The 27,287-nt window shown below is 43.7% G+C and overlaps 1 protein-coding gene across 2 annotated transcripts; it reads right to left on the bottom strand.

Moving 5' to 3' along the window:
* Positions 1-1,018: 1,018 nt before the first annotated feature.
* si:dkey-110c1.10 (unconventional myosin-Vb) lies at positions 1,019-26,799 on the bottom strand. Of its 2 annotated transcripts, none has more exons than XM_047375086.1 (35): positions 26,669-26,799; positions 25,900-26,010; positions 25,605-25,773; positions 22,893-23,037; positions 22,665-22,821; positions 22,442-22,585; positions 22,264-22,345; positions 22,065-22,172; positions 21,863-21,975; positions 20,860-21,128; positions 20,699-20,780; positions 19,613-19,753; positions 16,964-17,095; positions 16,768-16,851; positions 16,560-16,676; positions 16,379-16,476; positions 16,192-16,278; positions 15,695-16,015; positions 14,572-14,728; positions 14,175-14,414; positions 13,882-14,091; positions 13,692-13,785; positions 13,446-13,594; positions 13,150-13,365; positions 12,961-13,061; positions 8,959-9,070; positions 8,564-8,669; positions 8,298-8,420; positions 4,104-4,255; positions 3,780-3,869; positions 3,520-3,679; positions 3,139-3,436; positions 2,001-2,175; positions 1,848-1,928; positions 1,019-1,768 (listed from the first exon to the last, which is right to left on the bottom strand). In XM_047375086.1, the coding sequence occupies exons 1-35, from the start codon at positions 26,693-26,695 to the stop codon at positions 1,607-1,609; spliced, it is 5,013 nt and encodes a 1,670-aa protein (XP_047231042.1). In that variant the 5' UTR covers positions 26,696-26,799; the 3' UTR covers positions 1,019-1,606. The 2 variants fall into 2 exon arrangements, with proteins under 2 accessions (XP_047231042.1, XP_047231043.1); XM_047375087.1 differs by having other exon boundaries at positions 3,520-3,652.
* Between the last annotated feature and the right edge of the window lie 488 nt (positions 26,800-27,287).

Below are 27,287 nucleotides of genomic sequence, written 5' to 3'. Positions count from 1 at the left end.
ATGCCTTCAATTTTGAATAAATCCCCAACAGTGTCACCAGCAAAGCACCCCCACACCATCACACCTCCTCCTCCATGCTTCACGGTGGGAACCAGGCATATAGAGTCCATCCGTTCACCTCTTCTGCGCCGCACGAAGACACGGTGGTTGGAACCAAAGATCTCAAACCTGGACTCATCAGACCAAAGCACAGATTTCCACTGGTCTAATGTCCATTCCTTGTGTTCTTTAGCCCAAACAAGTCTCTTCTGCTTGTTGCCTGTCCTCAGCAGTGGTTTCCTAGCAGCTATTTTACCATGAAGGCCTGATTCGCTCAGTCTCCTCTTAACAGTTGTTCTAGAGATGTGTCTGCTGCTAGAACTCTGTGTGGCATTGATCTGTGCTCTAATCTGAGCTGCTGTTAACCTGTGATTTCTGAGGCTGGTGACTCGGATGAACTTATCGTCCGCAGCAGAGGTGACTCTTGGTCTTCCTTTCCTGGGGCGGTCCTCATGTGAGCCAGTTTCTTTGTAGCGCTTGATGGTTTTTGTGACTGCACTTGGGGACACTTTCAAAGTTTTCCCAATTGTTCAGACTGACTGACCTTCATTTCTTAAAGTACTACTTTGAAGAACCTAGAATATAAGACATATTTTCAGTTGTTTCACACTTTTTTGTTCAGTATATAATTCCACATGTGTTAATTCATAGTTTTGATGCCTTCAGTGTGAAGCTACAATATTCATAGTCATGAAAATAAAGACAACTCTTTGAATGAGAAGGTGTGTCCAAACTTTTGGTCTGTTCTGTATGTTTAGGATCTTTATCCTGCTAAATTTCCCATATTATCTATGCATTCAAGAGAGTTCATGATGCTACACACTAACAAGGTTCCCAGGGTCTTCTGAAAAATAAATAGGCCCACAGCATCACAGATCCTCCACCTTATGTATAACAATGGACATAGGGTGCCTTTCCACAAACTCCTAATTAGCTGTAAGTGAAAAATATCAATCTTAAACTCATCTGCCAATCAGAGTAGAGTTTAAAAAAATCCATATGTTTAAGTTTGTGATGGCAGTACAGAAAAAAACTTTACCTGCCATGCCTCCCAAACAACCAATTAGCATGTAGAAAACTTCTGTTTGTGTGGAAAACATAAGGACACCAAAATGCCACTCACTATTTGCTGCATTTTGTCAACAGCGTGATTGGAGTTTTCTTCCCTTCCCATTCTCAAAGTGCATGGAAGCAAGATAAACATAGGTCCTTGTCTAGTGAAGAGTGGCTGGATTTTTCTTTCTTTTTTTTTTTTGTTGCAATATCATATCAGAATAACAGATCTTTACCTGTTTGTTTGGGTCTTCTTATGTCATTATAGAACTAAATCTGTACCTATTTTTGCCCCAAAAAAGGGAGTAAAGATCAGTAATCTTGGTCTTATTCAGTTTGTGTAGATGCATATAACTCGAGACCTTATTACAGACTAATGATTAACTTTTTGTTGAGCATTTTAGAGCTACTAATGATCTGAGAATGATTAAATGCATAACAGCCCCAGAAAGCTGTTTAAATTTTAGAGGGCAAAATTAAACATATCAGCAGTCAAATATTTGGCTCCACTATTTTAGGCTCTGCGTAGAAAAGAGATCTTGAGGGAGTCTGGGATGACTAATTCCTCTGCACTGAGGGCCGGGGGAGGCGAGTAGGGAAATGTGACAGGGAACACTCTTCTTACTTCCAAAAGGAGCTGTGCAGGCTGAGTGTCAGAGCGACCTTTGACGAGCTCCTAGGAACAGAAAAGACTGGCATGAGAGGCAATTTTTTAAATGAATCAATATGTCAGACCTTGCGGGTACAGACAGTACCTGGACGGTGCGAATGAAATTTATAGTGACTTTTTCATCAAGATCACTGTGAGGAGTGTAGAGAGTCAGAATCTTCACAATCTGTAAAACAAAATGAAATACCCAAAGAGGCTTGAAAAAAAAAAAATTTGCAGAATTAAGAAATAGACCTACCTGCGTGCTGGAGAGAGCAGTGCAAGTACGAACTATGGCCTGAGCATCTGCAGCAGTCTTTTTCCCCACCTGCAGCAGCTGAGCTGCCTGGATGAGTGGCTCCAGTGTAGCCACAGCGCCCCCTGCCTGCAGACCTCGGCTGCGCAACCACTCTTCAAGCAAACTGACATTGTAGCTGAAAGGATGAAAAAACATTTTTACAAGAATATGAGTTAGGTATTAAACTGCCACGCGAGTTACCGTTCCTAAGCACCGCTGCTGCCAAAGATTAGTCGAATTTAATCTCTTTTGTATGTAAAAATTGACATTTCTATATCTTTCCACATTACAACCACAAAGATATGTATTTTCTTATAATTTCATTTGATAGACCAACACAAAATAATGCATCATTTTTATGTGGAAGGAAATTGCTCAATAGTTTTCACAATTTTTTATAAATAAAAATCGGAACATGTTTTCCAGTCTTGCCCCAGCAGTTTGTCACAGGTGAGCTGGTCAGGTGAGACCAAAACTGAACTTCTTGGTCTTAACTTTAAAACATGTGTGCCAGAAAATTAACACCGCAAACACACCAGCCTCATTGTGAAACATGATGGCGGGAGCATCATGCTGTGGAAATGCTTGCTTCAGCAGGGACAGGGAAGCTGCTCAGAGTTGATGGGAAGGTGGGTGTAGGTAAATACTGCAAGATCCTAGAAGAAAATATGTTACAGGCTGCAAAAGACTTGAGACTGAAGCAAAGGTTCACCTTTTAGTAGGACAGCAGCCCTAAACTTACAGACCTATAATAGAAACTGATATTCACAGATGATCTCCATCCAGTGTGACTAAGCTGGTAGACACATACTCCAAAAGACTTGGTGGTACTGACTCAATACATATACACATGCCACAATTTTCATCTTTTTAATTTCAAACATTTTATAAACCATTTAATATTTTCTTCTGCGTCCCTATTATGGAGATTGTAGTGATAAAGTGTACAATTAAGTTAACTGGTTTGGACACTTTAGTAAGGCTGTTCATGATACTCTTTCTGCCTTATTTGCTGACCTGTACACATAATGTTTTACATTAAAATTTACTAAATGGATAAATAGCCCAAGCATGGGGATTTATTTGTGAGTGTGTTTACCGTATTTGCATCCCGCGACTCCAGCAGCACATGTCTTTCCTCAGCAGCAGGTTGTTGAGAGCACAGGCACAGATGAGGTAGGTCATCTGCCGGAAAGCCTGCTCTGCTAGACTCAGGGGCAGAGACTGGCAGCTCAGGGCAGTGTGAAGGGCTCCGAGCTGCCTCAATACAGAGGCCATGGTGGGAGCGTCAGCTCCAACGGGACGAGGGTCTGAGCCCGCCCGCTTCCTGGATACAATTAGTTTCACTGCCGAGCCGGACAGACCAGCTATGGTCTCGCTTTCCAAAAGGGCTGGGACTAAGGGAGAGAAGGAGGAAAATAGAAAGTTTTATGGAGGGAAGAACATTAGCAGCATCAGAATCAGGTCATTGTAGAGTTACCTATGAGTTTCTGCAGCTGTGTCTCAGTGATGGAGAGTAGCTGCTGATAGGCCTGGATACATAGGTCACTCAGGGAGCGGATCAAGTCGCTCAGGTCAGTCGTCATAGAAATCAGCTCATCTGAGTCTAGGCTCTGGCAGTCAAACAATGAAGACTTATTCTACAGAAACCACAACCAGACTGTGTCTACATTAAGAAACGCAAATATATCCAATTAGTAAACTGAAAATAACCAACAAATGAAAGCAAATGTTAGCTACCTGTTTTGGGGAGTGTTGGATCAACAGGTCATGCAAAAGACAAACATTTTTCAGCCACAGAGCAGTCATATTGAGATCATTTGTTTGCTTCTGCGAGAGAGAAATGTTAAGAAAAATACTGTTAGTACAAGACTACAATGACAAAAACATAGCAAGTATTCTTCAGTAATCATTTTTGTAAACATTTAATTATTGAAATAGATTTGCAGGGCTTGAAAGTTGGTTGCAGATGCCTTTTTCCACCTAACACGATGGGATTTGCCTCTATAATTAAATTATACGTCTACCTTCTGGCACGTGTGGAAAGATCAGTGCTCAGGTTACCTTCAGAGTAGTCTTCATGGCAACAAGGGCGGCACTGCAGAGCGAGCGAGCTCGAGCTTGGTCTCCACTGCAGTCAGCCTGACGGATGCAAAGGAAGATCACGCTGGCCGGCAGACCAAGAGGCAGAGCCAGCGCGCTGTCAGGAGGGATGTCTGAAGAACAGAGAGAGGATTAGTGATTACTGAACTACACTGCAAATGACCAATTTGCAGTGCAAACCCTGGGTTTTTGGTCACCTTTCTGACCAAGATCCTTCTTTCCCAATTATTAAGTTTGGTCAGGCAACCAGATCTAGGGAGGCCTATGTTGGTTTTAACGTCATCCATTTCTAAATAAATGAGACTGTTTTGCTTTTTGGGACATTCAGTGCTGTCAAAGCCTTTTTTATAATACTTCCCCAGATTTATCCCTTGACACAATCTGGCCTCTGAGGTCTACAGACAGCTCCTTTGACTTCATTCCTAGGTTTCCGTTAATCAGCACTTTAACTGTGAGACCTTACTGAGTTCCACTGCAATTATTCTTCATGGACTAAATTTACCACAGGTGGTCACCGATCAAGTTGGAGAAGCATCTCAAGGATGATCAGGGAGAATGCATGAACTTTTATCCATTACACCTCGTTTCCTTAGTGGAAAAATGACTTGACACACAGACCCATTTCTCTTAGCCACTAGAGAAGATCCCACCCAAGTCAGTCAGATGTGTGTTGATCCTCTAGTGATGTGTCGTCCCCGAACGAGGTGGCTCTAAAAGCAGAGTCATCTCCCATCTGAGATAGCCGAAGCTTTAACTCCTCCTGTTGTCTTTGGACCGGAGTCTTTAAAAAAGAAACTGCTTAGTCAATCACTTAACCTGGATGGCATTAAATTGACCTCTGATAATAAAGTAAAAAATCTTGGTGTTACTTTTGACCAGGACATGTCAATTAAATCCCATATTAAACAGGTTTCTAGGATTTCCTTCTTTCACCTCCAGAACATTGCCAAAATTAGAAATATCCTATCCAGGAGTGACGCTGAAAAACTAGTCCATGCATTTGTTACTTCAAGGCTGGACTATTGTAATTCTTTACTATCAGGATGTCCACAAAATGCAGTTAAAAGCCTTTAGCTGATTCAAAATGCTGCAAATGATGAAAATTAAAAAGAGAGATCATATTTCTCCTATTTTAGCTTCCCTTCATTGGCTCCCTGTTAAATCCAGAATAGAATTTAAAATTCTCCTCCTCACATATAAAGTCCTTAATGATTTAGCTCCATCATACATCAGAGATCTGATTGTTCCATATGTTCCTAACAGGGCACTTTGTTCTCAGACTGCAGGTTTACTGGTGGTTCCTAGAGTCTCTAGAAGTAGAATGGGAGGCAGATCATTTAGTTATCAGGCTCCTCTCCTGTGGAACCAGCTCCCAGTTTTAGTCCGTGAGGCAGACACCCTGTCTACTTTTAAGGCTAGGCTTAAAACTTTCCTTTTTGATAAAGCTTATAGTTAGAGTGGCTGAATTTATTAAGGAAGGAGCCTTCCTCCCGCCCTGTTGGTTGGAGTAAGGGGGAGTCAGGTTTAGCCTAAACCGGCTCAGTTATGGTTGAGGTGCAAACACACCCTCCATTTCAGCTACCTGTATGATCCCCTCTCTTTTCCAATGGTTATAATCAGTCTGACAGAGAGAGGTATCCCAATCCTTGTGGTTTTTAGTATAACAATGACCATCAGTGGGACCCTTTGTGAGGTGCCTTGAGACGACATTGTTGTAAATAAGCGCCGTTTAACTAAATAATCTGAACTGAAACTATCTGTGTAGTTATGCTGCTATAGGCTTAGGCTGCTGGAGGACATAACAACCACTTTCACCCTCTTCGCTACATTCTCACACTACTCTCCAATTTTGCATTGTTTGCTGTTATTTCAGCTTTTAACCTTGTTCTCTCTTTTCTCTTCCTAGAAGCTACACCTGGCCTGACTCTGTGTCTACCTGTGACACCTTTCTGGAGAGGGGCATCGTCCAAGCTTCTGCTGGCAACAACTTAATGCTCACCCTCTACCGATTATCTACTTGGCCCTGTCTTTGAGTGTTTAACCTTTTCTCTCTCCTAGACATAGCAATTGACTGAGCTTTTACTGTGGCTAACTCTATGTGTGCTCTCTTTCAGACTCTATCCTTGAAAACTGGCTCAGAGTTTATCTGTTCTTTCTTTCTAGGTGAAACGACTAAAGGAGCTACATCCATTAACATTTACTTTTTCTTCCCATAGAAAGTACTCCTGGATCAGGGCTTCTTTGTTCTCTTTGTGTCTCTGCTCTGTTCTCTCAAACCCCCAGTCGGTCGTGGCAGATGGCCGCTCACACTGAGCCTGGTTCTGCTGGAGGTTTCTTCCTGTTAAAAGGGAGTTTTTCCTCTCCACTGTCATGCATGCTCAGTATGAGGGATTGCTGCAAAGTCAACGCCAGGGACTGTCCACTGTCTCTACATGCTCATCCAGGAGGAGGGAATGCTACAAATCTCTGACTCGATGCAATTCAATTCAATTCAGTTTTATTTATATAGCGCCAATTCACAACACATGTCGTCTCAAGGCACTTCACAAAAGTCAGGTACATACATTCCTATTAATCCTAACCATTGAACAGTGCAGTTGGAGTTAGCTTTTTATTCAAATTGGATAAAAAGTTTTTCTATCTAAGGAAACCCAGCTGATTGCATCCAGTCAGTGACATGCAGCAATTTGAATTGGGATACCTCTCACTGTCAGACTGATTATAACCATTGGAAAAGAGAAGGGGTCATACAGGTAGCTGAAATGGAGGGTGTGTTTGCACCTCAACCATAACTGAGCCGGTTTAGGCTAAACCTGACAACCCATTACTCCAACAAACGGGGAGGAAGGAAGGCTCCCTCCCTGATAACCTAAGCCACTCTAGCTATAAGCTTTATCAAAAAGGAAAGTTTTAAGCCTAGCCTTAAAAGTAGACAGGGTGCCTGCCTCACGGACCAAAACCGGGAGCTGGTTCCACAGGAGAGAAGCCTGATAACTAAAGGATCTGCCTCCCATTCTACTTCTAGAGACTCTAGGAACCACCAGTAAACCTGCAGTCTGAGAACAAAGTGCCCTGTTAGGAACATATGGAACAATCAGATCTCTGATGTATGATGGAGCTAGATCATTAAGAGCTTTATATGTGAGGAGGAGTATTTTAAATTCCATTCTGAATTTAACAGGGAGCCAATGAAGGGAAGCTAAAATAGGAGAAATATGATCTCTGGGTTTCCTTAGATAGAAAATTTTTTTATCCAATTTGAATAAATAACTGAATCTGACTGCACTGTTCAATGGTTAGGATTAATTGGAATGTTTGTACCTGACTGTTGTGAAGTGCCTTGAGACAACATGTGTTGTGAATTGGCGCTATATAAATAAAACCGAATTGAACTCCAGCTCTCCTCCACTGAGAAACATGCAGGCAGGGGAAGAACTCTCCTTTGAGGGGCGCACCATGCGGCCAATCACAGCAGAGACAGCCTGGGATCATCCCACAATATAAATGAGGGAAGTGGGGCAGATGCTCCAAAGACAGCAAGTGTGTGAAGTGCTACAGGCCAGCCACACAGAGAGACAGGAATGCAAGCACATCTTAAATTTTTTGGGTTAAAATGTTAAACAATAGTGACTGTGTATTTTTATAGCAAAGTTAAAAAAGGCACAAAAATAAGTCCTTTATGTTAAACACTGAAGAAGAAACGCTTACCAACATGTAAAGCATTTATAGTAAAGATATTTAAAATAGAAGCTGACACTATGATGATAGACTAAGATACACCATCTGGGAGCTGTAAGAGAAGACTCCTATGAGGAAGCTCAACAAACATCTTTGAAACGAGCCAGGCCTCCATCACCATGATCTTCATAGGTCAGGAATTGTCTACAAGAACATAGCTGCTGCCCACATCCATGGTCAGAGCAATAATGAATAAAATAAAACAAGTGGAACTGTGACAAACAAGACTGGAAAAGGACCTTAGTTTTTTTTTTTTACCGCAACGCACAGCAAGAAGGATGATGGCAAGGAAGGTAGAAAGATTTCCAAAGCTTACTCTATGCTTACTATGCAATACAAATGAAATGAAAGGTTTTTTACACACCTTTACCATGGGTACTAATACAAGTGGAAGGTGATAGGTAAGATGAACCTCACCTGTGATGAGGCTTTTGATGAGCTTGGTTTCGTCTCTTTTCCGGCACTCCAGCATACCTGTGACTCCTGCTGGTTTCAGCTGAGCAGGACAGGATGTATCTGTGGTCGGAGCTAACGGGGAAACTGGAAATAAAAGAAAACATCAAAACATGACTGAATGTGGAAGAGAAAATTGCAAATAAAGAAAACATCACAGGACTGTAGATCTTTCTCACTGAGCCCTATGTGAAGTAAAATCACTACAGAGATATCAGGTGAAGTCTCACTGTGTGTCAGCAGATGTCTGAGAGACACTGTGTTTCTCAGCTCCTTCAGCTCCCTCCGCAGCCTCATGCACTCAAATTCTCTGGCTTCTAGCAGCTCCCACAGATCCTTCAGGAAGAAACATTCACAGTCCTAACTTGAGGTTCCTGATATGGTGTGGTCCAGTCACAATAGGAGAATTAGATGCGTCACAGTGACTTGTAGAATGTTTCATTTAAATGGCAACTTAAATTAGCAGATTCTGATCCCTGTTTGCTTCAGTGTGGATAAATCAGAACACAAACATGGAAAAAACAGGTAAACCAACAACTACAATCCAATATTAACTTGTAATACTACTGTTGTTTAGTACAACTAAATTACATTAATATAAGAGGTGATACAGATGAATTCCCACCTGTTTCTTTGCAGAGGAACCACAACAGATCGCCTGACTGAGCTGGTTCCTCAAAGCCTCGATCTCCTCCCTCCACTGACTCTGCTGCTTCTGCAGCTGGATCTCCAGAAACCTGAAACAGGCATTAGGACAGATTGAGGCCCATTACTAAAAACTCCATGCACAAAATATATATGGATATGCAGTCCCCTGGAAACGTTCCACATTTTATTATGAACCTCTAATGCGTTTTATTTTATGTGACAAACCACACAAAGTAGTTCATAATTGTGAAGTAGAAGGAATATGTTTGTTTTTTTCATAAAATTCAATACATTTCCTTCAGAAGTCAGTTATTAAGCAGAGTCCACTTGTGTGAAATGTAATCTCAATATAAATCTAGCTTTTCTGTGAGGACTTCAGAGCCCTCTTAGAGAAGATTAATGAACAAACAGGATCATGAAGACCAAGAAACACAGCAGACATGTCAGGGGGAAGTTGAGGAGACGTTTAAAGCAGGGTTAGGCTATAAAATAATACTCCAAACTTTAAAACATCTAATGGAGCACTGATCAGTTCTTCATCCAAATATGGAAAGAGCATGCATGAATAATCACAGAAGCAGCCAAGAGGTCTATGAAACTCTGGGAGAGATGCAGATTGCACAGCTAAGTTTTAAAGAACTTTTAAACATGACAAATATTTATCATCTATCATTTATGGAAGAGTACTATGAAGAAAACAAAAAGAAGTCCTGTTAGCCATTTCTACAAGTAATGTAGAGGACAGAGAAAATGCAAAATAAAGGTGTTCTGGTCACATGAAGAAGACATATTGTGGGTGAATACACCATCTCTGCTGTGACTATGGTGGTGGCAGCATCATGCTGTGGGAGGCTTTTCTTTAGCAAGGACTAGGTCATAATAGTATTTTAAAACAGCACAGTCAAAGTTCACTTGAGAATCTTTGACAAGACAAAATTGCTCTCCATCCAATCTAACTGAGTTTGAGGACTTTTACAAAGAAAACCTGGATAAAAAACTATATCTACATGTGCAAAATTGACATGGTCATACCCCAAAAGACATGCAGTTGTAATGGCAGTGTCAGCTGGTTCTATAAAGTATTGATCTATTGGTTTCCAATCCAACTTTATTAGTTTATTACATAAAATCCCAATAAGGCTTACAAAAGACCTCCTTGAACTGCCACCTTAACGTGGTGGAAGGGTTTGAGTGCTCGAATGATCCTAGAGGCTATGTTGTTTGGGGCTTAAATGCCCCATGTAGGGTCTCCCATGGCAAACAGGCTCTAGGTGATGGGTCAGACATTGAGCGGTTTAAGACACCTTCATGAGGACCACAAAAACAAGGCATGTGACATCGCCAGGTACGGTGGAGCCAGGCTCCAACCCTGGAGCCAGGCTTGGGGTCAGGACTCGTTAGAGAGCGCCTGGTGGTGGGATGCTCCTCGTGGGACCTGGCCGGGCCAAGTCCGAACGAGAGACGCAAGGCCATCTCCCAGTGGGCCCACCACCTGCAGGGGAACCATGAGGGACTGGTGCAAAGAGGATTGGGCAGCAGACGAAGGTGAAGACCTTGGCGCCCCGATCTCTGGATGCTTAGGCTGGCTCTAGGGACGTGGAATGTCACCTCGCTGGGGGGGAAAGGAGCCTGAGCTTGTGCGGGAGGTCCAGAGATATTGACTAGAAATAGTCGGGCTCACGTCGCACAGCGTGGGCTCTGGAACCCATCTCCTCGAGAGGGGCTGGACTCTCTTCTATTCTGGAGTGGCCCACGGGGAGAGGCAGCGGGCTGGGGTTGGGTTTGCTTGTTGCCCCCCAGCTCAGCTGTCTCGTGTTGGGGTTTACCCCAGTGGAAAAGAGGGTCGCATCCCTGCGCCTTTGGGTTGGGAACAGGTCTCTGACTGTTGTTTCGGCCTACGGGCCGAGCGGCAGTGCAGAGTACCTGGCCTTCTTGGCGTCTCAGTTGGGGTTGCTGCGGTGCCTGTCATGGCAGGCAATCCCTGAGCCCGGTGGTGGACACCGGCAGTAAGGGACACTGTAAAGCTGAAGAAGGAGTCCTGTCTGCTGTGGTTGGCTTGTGGGACTCCTGAGGCGGCTGACGGGTACCGTGAGGCCAAGCGTGCCACGGCCCAGGCTGTGGCAGAGACAAAAACCCGGGCCCGGGAGGAGTTCAGTGAGGCCATAGAGAAGGACTACCGGTTAGCCTCGAAGCGATTCTGGCAAACCGTCCATCGCCTCAGGAGGGGGAAGCAGAGCTTTGCCAACACTGTTTACAGTGGGGGTGGGAGGCTGCTGACCTCGACTGGGGGCATTATCGGGCGGTGGAAGGAGTACTTCGAGGATCTCCTCAATCCTGCCATCACGCATTCCCTGGTGGAAACAGGGGCTGGGGACTCGGGGTTAGACTCTTTCATCACCCAGGCTGAAGTCACCGAGGTGGTTAAAAAGCTCCATGGTGGCAAGGCTTCGGGGGTGGATGAGATCCGCCCTGAATACCTCAAGTCTCTGGATGTTGTGGGGCAGTCATTGTTATGGTTGACACACCACTTCAACATTGCGTGGCGGTTGGGGACAGTGCCTCTGGACTGGCAGACTGGGGTGGTGGTCCCCCTTCATAAGAAGGGTGACCGGAGGGTGTGTTCCAACTACAGGGGGATCACACTCCTCAGCCTCCCTGGTAAGGCCTACACCAGGGTATTGGAGAAGAGAGTCCAGCCGATAGTCGAACCTCGGCTTCATGAGGAGCAGTGTGGTTTTCGTCCCGACCGTGGAACACTGGACCAGATCTACACCCTCTGCAGGGTGCTCGAGGATTCATGGGAGTTTGCCCAACCGGTCCACATGTGTTTTGTGGACCTGGAGAAAGCATTCGACTGTGTCCCTCGTGGTGCCCTGTGGGGGGTGCTCCAGGAGTATGGAGTCGGGAGCCCTTTATTAGGGGCCATCTGGTCCCTGTACGAGCGGAGCAAGAGTTTGGTTCGCATTGCCGGCACTAAGTCGGACCTGTTCCCGGTGCATGATGGACTCCGGCAGGGCTGCCCTTTGTCACCGGTCCTGTTCATAACTTTTATGGACAGGATTTCTAGGCGCAGCCAAGGGCCGGAGGGGGTGTGGTTTGGGAACCAGTGGATTTCGTCTCTTCTTTTTGCAGATGACGTGGTCCTGCTGGCCCCCTCTAGCCAAGACCTACAGCATGCACTGGGGCGATTCGCAGCCAAATTTTGAAGCAGCTGGGATGAAGATCAGCTCCTCCAAGTCCGACGCCATGGTTCTCGACCAGAAATGGTGGCTTGTCCTCTTCAGGTTGGAGGGGAGAACCTGCCTCAAGAGGAGGAGTTCAAGTATCTTGGGGTCTTGTTCTCGAGTGAGGGGAGAATGGAGCGGGAGAACGACAGACGGATCGGTGCGGCTGGGGACGCTGTGCCGGTCCGTGTTGTGGTGAAGAGAGAGCTGAGCCGAAAATCGAAGCTCTCGATTTACCGGTCGGTCTACGTTCCTACCCTCACCTATGGCCATGAACTTTGGGTCATGACCGAAAGAACGAGATCCCGGATACAAGCAGCTGAAATGAGCTTCTTCCATAGGGTGGCCGGGCATTCCCTTAAAGATAGGGTGAGAAGCTTGGCCATCCGGGAGGGGCTCAGAGTAAAGTCGCTGGTCCTCCACAAGAGGAGCCAGTTGAGGTGGCTCGGGCATCTATACCGGATGCCTCCAGGACGCCTTCCTTGAGAGGTGTTCCAGGCACATCCCACCGGGAGGAGGCCCAGGGGATGGCCCAGAACACGGTGGAGGGACTATGTCTGTATGGAGGGGGTGTCTGGGTGTCTCTACTGAGTCTGTTGCCCTTGCGACCTGGTCCCGGATAGTGGAAGACGACGAGTACGAGTACGAGCTTACTAAAGATTGTGGTGGTAATGTGACAAAATGTAGGAAAGTGCAAGGTTGTCAATACTTCCCAAGGCAATGTATAAAGCACAACACAAAGCTGAAGGACTGACTTGTTGGCCACTCGTACGGCATCATAAGCATACTCCAAGTCTTCTCCTTTTTTCTTCACCGCTGGGTCTTTGGCCACGTCCATCATCTCCATCAGCTGGTCCTGTCAAAGCCAACATGAACAGATCCATGTGTGTCATAAAATGTTAAAAAAAAAGTTTTGTCATGTTCCTTCTCAGGTGTTTCCTCACCAGTGGTGCATCTGAGCTCCACACTGAGAGTCTCCTCTCCAGAGTGGAGGACGTCACACTGACCCTGCGCTGCTCCTCTGGGGAAGGGAACGCAGATGTGAAAGGGGACACCGAGAGGGGGGTGAGAGACTGAGGCGACAGTGGAGTCGAGGACGGAGAGAGAGGCTCTAAGCTCAGACTCTGTGCCGAGTCGGTCCTTCTGTGTCCCCTGGCATGCTGTGTTGGGAGGAGAGAAAGATATCAAGCTATTATTCAGAAGTTTAAGAGCAATGTATCCTTTAAGTGCAGCTGTAAACCTCAGTGAGCAGATTCATCTCCTTTAGGTTGTCATATCTTTGCTCCAGTCTGCTGAGCTCCCTTAGGAGACCCTGGTACTTCATCTTCTCCTCATCCAACTCTGACCGTAGAGCTGCACTGGCCTGTAGCACAGCCTTTTGCACACACTCTGTATGCACATAGAGGATAGAGAGCGAGGAGCAAGTGTTTAAAAAGGAGAAAAAAGGCAGAGATTCATGCAGAGAGGTGAGGAAGTGGAGCTGCACCTTCTTGTGTTTTCTCTTTCTCATGTAAGCGAGCAGAGATATCTTCCTTCGCTTTGCAAATACAGTCCTTGTCTTTCTGTAATGCTTGCAGCTCCTTCAATAATGAGATGAGCATTAAAAATTCAGAGAAATTATCAATAAAAGATAAAGGCAGGAAATGTCTATTGTAGTTTAATTTGGATTACTTTACCCGCGTGAGTCGAAGGATCTCCTGTGCCGCTTTCTCCTCCGCTCTCCTCCTTTCCTCTACCTCCTTCTCACTGATAACTGGGGAGGGTGGTGGCTTCATCTGTTTCTGGCTCTCCAGTTTCTGTATAATCCCCCTCAGAGCATCCAGCTCAGCACTGGCAGTCTCTCGCTCTGCGTTGAGAGTCTCTCTCAGAGCTGAACTCTCCCTTGCCTTGTCAAACAGAAACGTGATGAAAAACAAACTCTAACACAAACGATTTTTGTGTTGAAAAAACAAATCTCTTTGTGACCCACCTGTTGGTCTACCCTGAGCTGCAGCTGCATGAGTTTCACCTCCATGCCCTTGTTGAGCTCTCTGTACTTCTCCACTGAGCGGGCCTCAGCCTTCAGTCTCAGCAGCTCTCTCCTGCTGGCCTTGCGGCGTACGCAACACTGCATGAATACCACCGCGGCATGCACCCGACGGTACGCCTCTTTTGCCAGCCAGCCACGCACCCTCGCCTGGAGCAGCACAGCTGCCCTCTCTACCATCAGCTGAGTAGGAAAATAGGACGTTTTCAAATAGTTCAAGCCAAGTGAGTTTAACTTGTACCCCACAACATTAGAGTTTAGATCGTCATCACAGTAGAACAGATTTAGCCAAAAACAAACGCAGATAAAGAGGCGCAACTGGCTGGCACTAAATGCTGACCTGTCTGTATCTGTGGCGGGCCAGTGTTCCCCTGGTGAAGGCCTGGATGGTGACGGTGGCGCTTCGAATCATGAGGAAAATCTGTCTGACCATCAGCATCCGGTAGGTCTTCTGGATCACCATGGCAGCCTTAGTGTAGCGCAGGGTCAGAGCCAATCTGCAGCCACACACCAAATAAGCAACAATAGGTTTTATGATGATCAGACTTGGACTGGTTAGTTAGCAAGTTGGTCATTTATTAAAAGAAAAAAACAACAGCAGCTAAATCTCATAAAAAGCACTATTTTGCTAGTTTTACACACTGACTTGTCTAACATCAACTATGTGAGTCTAAGCGTGAAAACACAAAGAGCATTTTGTGACACATCAAGTCTTGCCACGTTCATCAAGTAGTTGTGTCACTTTTAATTAACCCCTGTTTTACAGTGTGCTACTGTGTCGGAATAGAGAAACTTACTTCCACTGAAATGTTACCATGTTGTTTGTTTTATCGCCTGAAAGTATTTGGCTAAACGCTCAGTGCTCAGTACACAATCTACGACTGACTCATATCATTATTAGCTGAAATAATCTAAACTTAGCTCGAACTCCCCAACCCTGTCAGCCCCCATTAAGCGTTCGGCACCCCAAGGTGAGTGGATTTAGGGGCATTGGTGGCCTTTATCCATTAGTAGCTCAACAGGAAGAAGGACAGACAGAGAAGGGGAAGACAGGGCAGGGCAGGTGTTTATCTTTTTTCAGGTTGATGAAGTGTAGAAGAGAGTAGAACATGAACAACTTTAACCCTGAACTCCTGCTGTGGTCAGGATGATGTAGTTTGTTCAATAATGTTCACTATCAAACCTCTGAGGCCTTCACATTCACAGGAGAACTATTTTCTAATTAGTTTGAACAGTATTTCCTATTATCTAAAGGTGCTGAATACAAAAGCATGCCAACTTTGCACAACATTGTGTTGGTCTATCACTTAAAAACCCAATAAAGGTTTGTGGTTCTAAAATGACAAAAGGTGAAAAAGTACAAGGGGTATGAATACTTCTGTAAGGTATTATTTGCAGATATACAGAGGATTTTGAGAGGTTCACAGACTTAGAAGCCTAATAATAAACACATCTCTCCTCACCGTCTTGCCAGAGCTCCTCGGTTATATCTCTGAATGGTAGCAGCTGCCCACAGGATCCTGCTGTATCTGGTACGTGCCAGCCAGCCTTTGACGTGACTCTGGATGATCACAGCAGCGACACGCAGTCGCTCAGATCTCAGCCTCTCCAGAACAGCCACCTGGCCCGCTCGAAAAAACACTTTGGTCTTTCCAAAACAGTACTGGTCTGTGTCTGGGATCAGGTGAGGCAGCGCCTCTCTGCAGGAGGCCTGAGCCTGATCCTGGCATTTGGGTCCTCGCAGGAGAACACGATACCTGCTGAAGAACTCCTCATACGTCCACCTGGATGCACAAATAAATCAGATAAACATTAACTTAATTTTAAACTTAAAAAATATAAATTATGGAAGTTTTAGACGTCCTTTAACTTCTGATATACTCTTTCACCTTATCTATGGTGCTCTAGTATAAAATCTGTTTACAAAGAGTAAGATCAGCTCCTGACAAGTGTTCAGCACCTGGATGGATAACCTGCTGCACTGATACGAATAGTCTCTAGCACCCCACAAGCTCTCAGCTGCTGCACCGTCCTCTGTGGGTCAAACCTGCAAAAGTGGAGGAAGGCATTTATGAGTATATGCAATGACACAACGTAAAACATATGCATAAGTGTTTCAGTATGACAGAATCCCAGCAAAGACTCACATAAATGGTGCTTTTTGATCATTGGGTTTAATACAGCGAACATAGTGAGGGGTAGTGCTATTTAGTGTGTCCATTAACATCTGTAAGGACTGACGAAACTGGCAAAAACAAAACAATGCACTATGAGCCTGAGGCTTAACGAAACACTGTTGTCAATTTTTAAAATGAGCAGTTATCCCACCTGAAAGCCTACAGTCAGCTTGTGTTCTTTGGCAGCTCTTTTTCCTGAGCGAACACTCCCATTGGCCACAGATAGAGTGCTTCCCTGCTGCTGGAACAACTCAGCTACCAGCTCAAACTGATACAGACATACAGACAGATCATGGATGCACTATTTACTGAGAAAATCTTACATGAATGTTTGATTTCTATATTTCTCAGATATCTACCTGACTTGCTTTGAGAATGTTAATGAGCTCCTCAAACACTGTGTCTCGATTCTTGTCTAAAAAGCCGCTGCATTCATATTGCACCTGATTTGAGGGGAGAAAGCTATTTAGTGCAAAAACACATATGAAACGTTGGTGTCATATAGTTTGAGAAAACTGGAGATCAACATCAGGGATGGAGCATCTCATCCCTTACTGTGTCAGCAAAGTGGAAAACAATGAAGGCGCTGTTTGTCATCCTGGGTTTCCGGAAGTGAGGATGGGGCTTACTGGTCAGGTGTTGGTCATACAGCTTTCGTGCCCAGTTTTCATCAGACCCTTTAGGCATCTGAATCATTCACAGAGACAACAGCTTTAGAGCTTTTCATCAAACACATCCATCCATCCATCCATCCATCCATCCATCCATCCATCCATCCATCCATCCATCCATCCATCCATCCATCCATCCATCCATCCATCCATCCATCCATCCATCCATCCATCCATCCATCCATCCATCCATCCATCCATCCATCCATCCATCCATCCATCTCTTTCTTCTGCTTATCCAATATCTTGTAGTGGAAGCAACTTGTCAAGGAGGGAAACTAACAGACATCCCTCTACCATCCCCAGCGACACTCTCTAGTTCATTCTGGGTGACCCCAAAGCATTCCCAGTCCAACAGGGATATATAGTCCCTCCAGTATAGTCTGGGTCTGCCTCGGGGTCTCCTCCCAGCAGAACGTGCCCGAAAAACATCAGATGTCTAAATCACCTCAACTGACTTGTTAGAATAAACAAAAGAATAAACAAAAACATAACGGGACTGCAATATATAAAAAATGAGTCAGTTTGACCCTTATAGCTAGTCTAGTTTCTGTGAAGAAGACGGATTTGTCTTCATCCACAAAAGTAGTCTTGGTACAACGTTTGTAGCATTAACTTGAAATAAGTTTTTAGTGCCAAACCACATGTTTTTGTGTGATGGTTAACAGTAGATGGACATAGAGGTTGAGGGGTCACTTTGAGGCTCTTAAATAAAACCTACAACTCCATCACTGTAATGCAATTAAACATTTACAAATAAAACTGATCATCTGTGGAAAAGTGAGGGTTTCAGTCTCAGTTTCAGAGATTCACTGTCCCCATGTTATACACAATAACTGCATACCTGGCTAATATTAAGTATCCTGGTGACAGTTACTGGGATAAATAGATTGCTGGTGCAAGTCTATGTGCATCAGAGTTACAGTGGTGGTCAGAACCTTCATAGAAAGTACCTGAATGATGCCAAATTATTTTTTTTTTTATTCGCAATGAGGTCAAATTACAGACAGACTGTCCTTGCCACAAAAAAGCTTTTAGATTCCTGGGTAAGATGCTGGTCTGTTATGTCTCCATGTTTTTAGAAAATATTTCTTCTGACCTCCTATTCCTCACTGTTCAAATTTCCTCGTTAATCCTCGCAAGCTCACATTTGAATTTATCACGACTTCTATGGTTGGCCTGAATTTGGTGTTCACATACATATGAATTCTAGACTTCGTTCGTTCGTTGTCTTCCGCTTATCCAGGACCGGGTCGCGGGGGCAGCAGACTCAGCAGCGACGCCCAGACGTCCCTCTCTCCAGACACCTCCTCCAGCTCCTCCAGGGGGAGCCCAAGGCGTTCCCAGGCCAGCCGAGAGACATAGTCCCTCCAGCGTGTCCTGGGCCGTCCCCTGGGCCTCCTCCCGGTGGGACGTGCCTGGAACAACTCCCGAGGAAGGCGTCCAGGAGGCATCCGGTATAGATGCCCGGGCCACCTCAACTGGCTCCTCTCGATGTGGAGGAGCAGCGGCTCTACTCCGAGCCCCTCCCGGATGGCCGAGCTCCTCACCCTATCTCTAAGGGAGGAAGCTCATTTCAGCCGCTTGTATCCGTGATCTCGTTCTTTCGGTCATGACCCAAAGTTCATGAGAGGGGTTGGACTCTCTTCTACTCTGGAGTGGCCCACGGGGAGAGGCGGCGGGCTGGTGTGGGTTTGCTTGTTGCCCCCCAGCTCAGCCGTCTCGTGTTGGGGTTTACCCCAGTGGATGAGAGGGTTGTATCCCTGCGCCTTCGGGTTGGGGAGAGGTCTCTGACTATCATTTCTGCCGAGTGGTAGTGCAGAGTACCCTGCCTTCTTGGCGTCCCTGTCGGGGGTGCTGGATAGTGCCCCTCCCGGGGACTCCATTATTCTGCTGGGGGACTTCAACGCACACGTGGGGAACGACAGTGACACCTGGAGAGGCGTGATCGGGAGGAATGGCCTCCCCGATCTGAATCCGAGTGGTGTTTTGTTATTGGACTTCTGTGCTAGTCACGGATTGTCCATAACGAACACCATGTTCAAACATAAGGGTGTCCATCAGTGCACTTGGCACCAGGACACCCTAGGCAGGAGGTCGATGATCGACTTTGTTGTCGTATCATCAGACCTTCGGCCGCATGTTTTGGACACTCGAGTGAAGAGAGGGGCTGAGCTGTCCAATGATCACCACCTGCTGGTGAGTTGGATCCGCTGGAGGAGGAGAAAGCCAGACAGACTTGGCAGGCCCAAGCGCATAGTGAGGGTCTGCTGGGAACGCCTGGCGGAGCCCTCGGCCAGGGATGTATTCAACTCCCACCTCCAGGAGAGCTTCGACCAGATCCCGGGGGATGTTGGAGACCTAGAGTCCGAGTGGACCATGTTCTCTGCATCTATTGTCGAATTCTAGACTTCTAGATGGAAATTAATAAAACCATCATGAGCTAAAACCTTGGCCGCAATTGGAAGGAGAAAAGTGTAAAAATGATGATGCCTTAAGTTAGTTAACAAAACAGACAGACACTAAGACTGACCCTGCACTCCTCATCTAGCAGATCAAATATTCCCAGGGGACCTTCAATGAGATTGATACACTCCTGGTTGTCGCTGAATTCAATCCTATTCCAGGCCAGCTCCTCCCGGACATACTCCTCCTGCTCCAAGTGGAACACATGCTTGAAACAAAAAGAAAAGCATAACTTGGTAAACTTAGGGAACAGTTAAGCACAAAATATTTAAAAAAGAAAACTTCAGATCATTTTCGCTTAACAAACTACAACTTTACATCATCTAGAGACGCTTTCCATCTCTGACTGGTTGCTCAGTGAGTTTTTTTTTTGGGTGGGCATATTTAAAAAAAATTTATAATAGGCCACAACAAAACAGGCAAATAGGAAAAAATAACAGAACAAAAATTAAAAAGCAATATTAAAAAATAAATAAATAAAAATAAAGGAATTGATATAAAATGGATTAAAGACAAAGAATGTAAATTAACAGATGAGAAATGGACATTGAACATCACATTAAATATAACAACCCCAGCATGTCTACTTCCACTGCTTGATAGAAGTCACTTTCAATGTACTTTTCCCCTCAGATTTCCCTCTTGTTTATGTGATGCCACTGCTTCATATTTCTTGTTGAAACAGCATTGTTATGCTCTGGAGCTGTGTTTTAATCTCGCCTTTGTCATTTCTACATAAAATATCCAAATATTAAAATCTGTAGACAAACATCATAATGTTTCATCCCATATACATGACATCTGTTCAAGTCCAGAAATAATTTCGTTTGCAGCACAGTGTCACAGTGGTTGCAGCTCCCACATTTCTGCCGGGTTTTCAGATTTTATGCCAATTAACCTGACGGACTGCCTCTAATTTTGTATAGCTTATGTTATTGATACCAAATATTCATTGTTATTTGCATAAGAAATGTTTAATTGAAACAAAAAGCAGGAAGTAGCACTTAATGGCATAGGTGAAAAGGCGTAACTAAAGAATAAACATGAAAAAACAAAGGCATGGTAATAGGACTTTTGATGAATATATTGTAGTTCTGTAAAACATAAAACAAACACATTTAGGACTATATGAAAAACATGTTGCATAACTCACCCTGTTAAACTGCTGCTGAAGTTTTTCGTTTGCATAATTTATACAGAACTGCTCAAAGCTGTTCTGATCAAAGGTCTCAAACCTGCTCCAACAAAGACAAAGAGGGACTTGTCAAACTATTTTAGAAGTACACAATAAGATATGAACCGTTCATTACTAACCCATAGATGTCTAACACTCCTATAAAAGATTTGGCCTTCCCCTTCTGCGATCGCAGGGCTGAGTTGAGCCTCTGGACCGTCCACGTGAACAGCTGACCGTAGATGTGCTTGGCGAGAGCATCCCTGGCTTCTAGAGCCTGCTGACCAGTCATGGGCTTCACCAGCATCTCTCCCCCCACAGCAAGTCTGCGGCTGCACAGCCAGTGAGCCATTTGAGATCGCTCAACTCCTAACAGCTTGGAGAAGACAGCCAGAGAGCGGTCCTCTGCCTGAAGAGAGAAAACAAACCTCATACTGCTACGGTGGAAGGTTTCAGATCAAACACATTTCAATATCAAATAAAGGTGACTCGAGTATATACAAAATGTAGCTTTCAAATTATGATTTCATTTATTAGGAGAAACAAATCTATCTAAAAGCAAATTGGTCCAGTGTGAAAATCTGTAGAATCAAAAGAATTACTTATATGGTGACTTGTCTAATATGAAGTACACTAAAAGATCTCAAAGAGCAACAAATCATGCCCCAATCTAGAGAAATTTAAGAACAGATGAGAAATGAAGTGATTGACATTTATCAGTCTGGAAAAGGTTACAAAACCCTTTCTTAGGCTTTGGGACTCCCGAACCACAGTGATAGGGCATCATCCACACATGGAGAAAACATGGAATAGCAGTGAACATTCCCAAGACTGGACAACTTATCCAGGTGGTCACAAAAAACCCACAAAACACTAAAGCACTGTAGCCATCACATGCCTCAAACAAAGTCAATATTCGTGATTCAACAATAAGAAAGAGACTGGGCAAAAATAGCATCAATGGAAGAGTTCCAAGGCCAAAACCATGGCTAAACATAAAAGCCCGGCTCACGTTTGCCAAAAAACATCTTGAATAACACATTCTATGAAACAATGAGACAAAAGCAAAACATTTGGTTTGCATTTTGTTACATCTGGCATAAAATTAACAAAGCATTTTAGAAAAAGAAGAATATTTGTTACATTGATATAACTTCTGTCAGAGCTTCTCCCACTGGCTTGAATGTTGACGTTTCCCAGGTGCATAACAGCCGACAGGACCCTGAAGAGCTCCATTTGTTGTTCAGGTTGCACACCTGCAGATTCAACACAAGGGAGTCAAAGCTTTTCTGTTTTCTTTTTAACTTTTTATTCCTACAAACATGCAGATTTAAGCACAGAATACCGAGAACGGTGAAAGCATTGCGAGTACGTTCCAGGTCTGACAGATCATTCGTGCCAGGAATTTGCATCTCTGCTCCCTGGTTAGTGTAGTGGAAATATTCAGGTGCCTCTAACATTAAACAATCAAGTAAAAAATAAATTAGTCTATTAGCAGAGTGGACATGAGAATAAATGAGAACCAGTTTGAAACAGAGACCCACCCAGTTTGAGCGATCTCATTTCAGGCAGTTCTCTGGCTGAACACAGCTGATAGAAGATGTGGTAGTTTCTTTCTGATGATGCCTTGCACATATAAAAGCAGTTAAGCAGAAAGATTCGTGAGTATTTGCATTATTAAATGTTTTAAACTGACAGCGATAAAAAACAGAAGAATCCCACCTGAAAGACAACCCTTGACTTCTCCAGCAGGTATGTCCGCATATTTGCCCCGATGATGTCCCCATTCCTACCAAAACCAATCTCTATGTACTTCCCAAAGCGGCTGCTGTTGTCATTCCGAGTGGTTTTCGCATTCCCTATGGACTGCAAACAAAACACAATTATTTTTGTACCTAACATTTAAGCAATGAACATATCTGAGGGTGAAACTGTTTTCCTTTACCTCCATGATGGGGTTTGAGGCCAGCACCCTCTCCTCCACCCTGGTCTGCTGAGATGCTCCTCCAACCACAGCAAAGTAACGCATGGTGAATTTGGCTGAGACCGTTTTTCCTGAGCCAGACTCCCCACTGATGATGATGGACTGGTTCCTCTCCTCCCTGTGCACAAAAATAGCCGTCGTAGATTTAGAGCTGTGAGTGAACACGACGTTTGCTCCTTGACTTCTCACCTGGTCATGGTGCAGTAGGCCTCCTCGGCCACAGAGAAGATGTGAGGCTCCATGTCAGCCATGTCCTGACCGCTGTAAGCGTCTATCACCTCCTCACCATATATGGGTAGCTGATCGTAGGGATTTATGGCAACTAACACAATACCTGGAGGGACAGACACAGAAGGAAAGATCAAAATTACAGTTAAATTAGCTTCTGAGTCCAAATGCTAAAATTGCATAGCATATCTGGAGGCTGTGTTTGTAAAATAAATATATTTAAAAATTATGATTTTTATTAAACTGGTAAAGCAAAAGTTATAATTGTACAATATCTTTAGTGTGTAAAACACGGTGCTGGCAGCGTCATGCTGAGGGAATATTTTTCTGTAGTGTGTATAGGAATGTTGGTTGTGGTTGACAGGAAGATGGATAGGGCTATTTACATGGCCAGTCCCGGAAGAAAACGTGTTAGAAGCTGTAGGAGGCTTCAGACTGGGGTGAGATTCTCTTTCAGCAGGTCAATGATCCATAAAACAATCATAGAATTAAATTATTTAGCGCATATTCATATGTTAGAATGGTCTAGTCAAAGTCTAAGCCTAAATCTGACTGAGAATTGTTGGCAAGACTTAAAAATTATATATATATATATATATATATATATATATATATATATATATATACAGTGCCTCGCGAAAGTATTCGGCCCCTTTGAACTTTTCAACCTCTTTAAACATTTCAGGCTTCAAACATAAAGATATAAAATTCTAATTTTTTGTGAAGAATCAACAAATGGGACACAATCGTGAAGTGGAATAAAATTTAATGGATGTGTCAAACGTTTTTAACAAATAAAAAACTGAAAAGTGGGGCGTGCAATATTATTCGGCCCCTTTACTTTCAGTGCAGCAAACTCACTCCAGAAGTTCAGTGAGGATCTCTGAATGATCCAATGTTGTCCCAAATGACTGATGATGATAAATAGAATCCATCTGTGTGTAATCAAGTCTCCGTATAAATGCACCTGCACTGTGATAGTCTCAGGGTTGTGTTCAAAGCACAGAGAGCATCATGAAGACCAAGGAACACACCAGGCAGGTCTGAGATACTGTTGTGGAGAAGTTTAAAGCTGGATTTGGATACAAAAAGATTTCCCAAGCTTTAAACATCCCAAGGAGCACTGTGCAAGCAATCATATTGAAATGGAAGGAGTATCAGACCACTGCAAATCTACCAAGACCCGGCCGTCCCTCTATAAACTTTCATCTCAAACAAGGAGAAGACTGATCAGAGATGCAGCCAAGAGGCCCATGATCACTCTGGATGAACTGCAGAGATCTACAGCTGAGGTGAGAGAGTCTGTCCATAGGACAACAATCAGTCGTACACTGCACAAATCTAGCCTTTATGGAAGAGTTTCAAGAAGAAAGCCATTTCTCAAAGATATCCATAAAAAGTCTCGTTTAAAGTTTGCCACAAACCACCTGGGAGACACACCAAACATGTGGAAGAAGGTGCTCTGGTCAGATGAAACCAAAATCTAACTGTTTGGCCACAATGCAAAATGATATGTTTGGTGTAAAAGCAACACAGCTCATCACCCTGAACACACCATCCCCACTGTCAAACATGGTGTTGGCAGCATCATGGTTTGGACCTGCTTTTCATCAGCAGGGACAGGGAAGATGGTCAAAATTAATGGGAAGATGGATGGGTCCAAATACAGGACCATTCTGGAAGATAACCTGTTGGAGTCTGCAAGAGACCTGAGACTGGGATGGAGATTTATCTTCCAACAAGACAATGATCCAAAACATAAAGCCAAATCTACAATGGAATGGTTCACAAATAAACGTATCCAGGTGTTGGAATGGCCAAGTCAAAGTCCAGACCTGAATCCAATTGAGAATCTGTGGAAAGAGCTGAAGACTGCTGTTCACGAACACTCTTCATCCAACCTCACTGAGCTCCAGCTGTTTTGCAAGGAAGAATGGGCAAGAATTTCAGTCTCTTGATGTGCAAAACTGATAGAGAGACTTGCAGCTGTAATTGCAGCAAAGGGTGGAGCTACAAAGTATTAATGCAAGGGGGCCAAATAATATTGCACGCCCCACTTTTCAGTTTTTTATTTGTTAAAAAACTTTGACACATCCAATAAATTTTATTCCACTTCATGATTGCGTCCCACTTGTTGTTGATTCTTCACAAAAAATTTGAATTTTATATCTTTATGTTTGAAGCCTGAAATGTGGCAAGAGGTTGAAAAGTTCAAGGGGGCCGAATACTTTCGCAAGGCACTGTATATATACATATATATATATATATATATATATATATATATACACAACATTGTTTAGATTTCTAATTAAGAAAACCTGACCAAATAATGCAAATTTTCATTGTACAAACACTTCTGCAAGGTGGTTTCAAATGAATATGACTCCTATTACACATTTCTCAGGATTCTGTGTTCAATTACATCTTTTAAGAGTTTTCTAAACTGTGAGAATAAGGGAGTTGCCTCCAAGTCTTAACCTTTGAGTTTACGATTTGGAGAGATTATGGGCTTTGACAACACAAACAGGAGCTGCCTACTGTTTTTATTACCATCGCAAATCTGTTCAGTCTTCATCCACCCAAATTGTTCTACATTTGTTTTGATCAATCAAACAAATTTATATGTTTCTGTTATCTGTGCCCTGCTTTCTTCTGGTCATTCTTTATTCTCACCACAGTATGTGTAGATGCTGTTGTAGTCCAGAAACCGGACCTGCAGGTTGTGCAGCACAGCAGGCTCGTGCAGGAAGCTGAGAGCTGTCAGGTCATTCTCCCCCTCCAAGATGTCGGGGTTCCCCAGAGGAGGGAGGTCAGATGGGGAGTCGACAGAGTAATGGACCTCCTATCAAAAGAAATGCAAGTTGGAGATCTTTTGTGCAGCAGATTAATACATATTTAGTGACAGAGTTTCAAACGACAGAACTTTATAAAGACAACTAGTGGAGAAATAAGGAACACGATGGCTCACGTTTCCATTCTGGAGCTGCAGTAGAAGCTGTTCTTCTCCAGGTTTGTAGTCTCTTAGGAGCGTGGCTGAAACCCAAACTGCTTCTGGGTCAGGGACCCACACACCTGCCCCCTGGTGAAGTAACAGACGTTCGCAGGTGAACAACTATTATTTTAGCAGACAGGAAATTGACAAAGAGAGAAGGGGGAAAAAAAATGCAGCAAAATTTCCAGGGTCGGGAATCAAACCCAGGACGGCTGCGTGGAGGACTATAGCCTCTGTATGTGGCACAACCACTCTACCACTACACCACACAGCACCCTCTAAGGATGTAACTATAAAACAGTTTTATGGCTAAAAACCAAAAAATAAACACATGCTGCAGGATGCAGACAAAAACATGAAAACAATTCAAACATTAGCAGGCAAATAATCTTTATATAACAACTTTTTATTCTAAATCACACGCTGTCATATTTCCCTACCCCACCCAGGCTGGAAATTTGTCACCCATCAGCACAAAACGCTCTTAAACTGTGTTAAAAATTAACATTGGTCATCCTCTCTGAACTGCCTTCATCTTTGACTATTTTTCACCACCAACTTATTCATTTGGTTTTACAGAATAAGTTTACATTTTTTGCTGATATTTAGTAAAGTAATATAAGTCAGTCAGGTAACGGAGAGAGATTGAAGAACACTGATCTAAACAAACTGTCATCTTAAGGGCTGGTTTTGAAAGTTAAAGAATCTAAACTGATCAATATAAAAAAAATTAAGTTTAGTTCACCTTTGTGTATAATTCCAGAGTTGCCATGTTTTTCTTTCTTTACAATATGTGAGGAGACTTCATGTAAAACCTCAGCCCAGTCTGCATGTTCCTGCCAGAGGAGAAACCGGTATCCTCTGCCTCTATCCCTGCCTCTGTTCAGCTGATCGCGTTTTGCACTTTGTCCACATTTACATAAAGACACGAGCAGGTTAACTGTTAATCTGCGCCAACTGGATGTGCAGATTTGATCCCACTCACGAGGAGCAGCTGTTATTTTTTCCTCTGAGTGGCATCTATTTGCAGAACTGAGCATAATGTCCACTATATAATTGTTCCTTGCACTAATATTTATACCAATTTAACTTTTGTAAATTTTTTCACACAAAACTATGTGGTAATGATAAATCGACTAAAGGAAAGGGAAGAATTGTGAAATAAAATGAAAATGTTTCATTTTCATTTTATTTATTTTCAATGCAATGTTTAGTTTGCTGTGGATTTGTATTAAGCTGCTTTTACTCTAATGGCGCAAATACAATCAAGACAAACAACTGTCTTCAAAGTCTCCTAACTAGTGAACAGAGTTAACCTGTGTCATTTTATCTGAGTATTAATACAGCTTTTCTGTGAACGCTTC

The sequence above is a fragment of the Girardinichthys multiradiatus genome, chromosome 9 (assembly GCF_021462225.1).
Source record: "Girardinichthys multiradiatus isolate DD_20200921_A chromosome 9, DD_fGirMul_XY1, whole genome shotgun sequence".
NCBI classification, from domain to species: Eukaryota; Metazoa; Chordata; class Actinopteri; order Cyprinodontiformes; family Goodeidae; genus Girardinichthys; species Girardinichthys multiradiatus.
The sequence above is the reverse complement of the archived record's forward strand: the minus strand, read 5'-3'. Positions and strand labels throughout refer to the sequence as shown.

Coding starts and splice junctions, on each gene's coding strand:
- si:dkey-110c1.10 (XM_047375086.1), bottom strand. CDS start 26,695: ATGGCAACTCTGGAATTATACACAAAG. Junction 16,852..16,963: donor TTTTCCACTTTGCTGACACA/GTAAGGGATGAG, acceptor CCCTCAAATCAG/GTGCAATATGAATGCAGCGG. Junction 2,176..3,138: donor AGTCGCGGGATGCAAATACG/GTAAACACACTC, acceptor TCATCCTTTCAG/CTACAATGTCAGTTTGCTTG.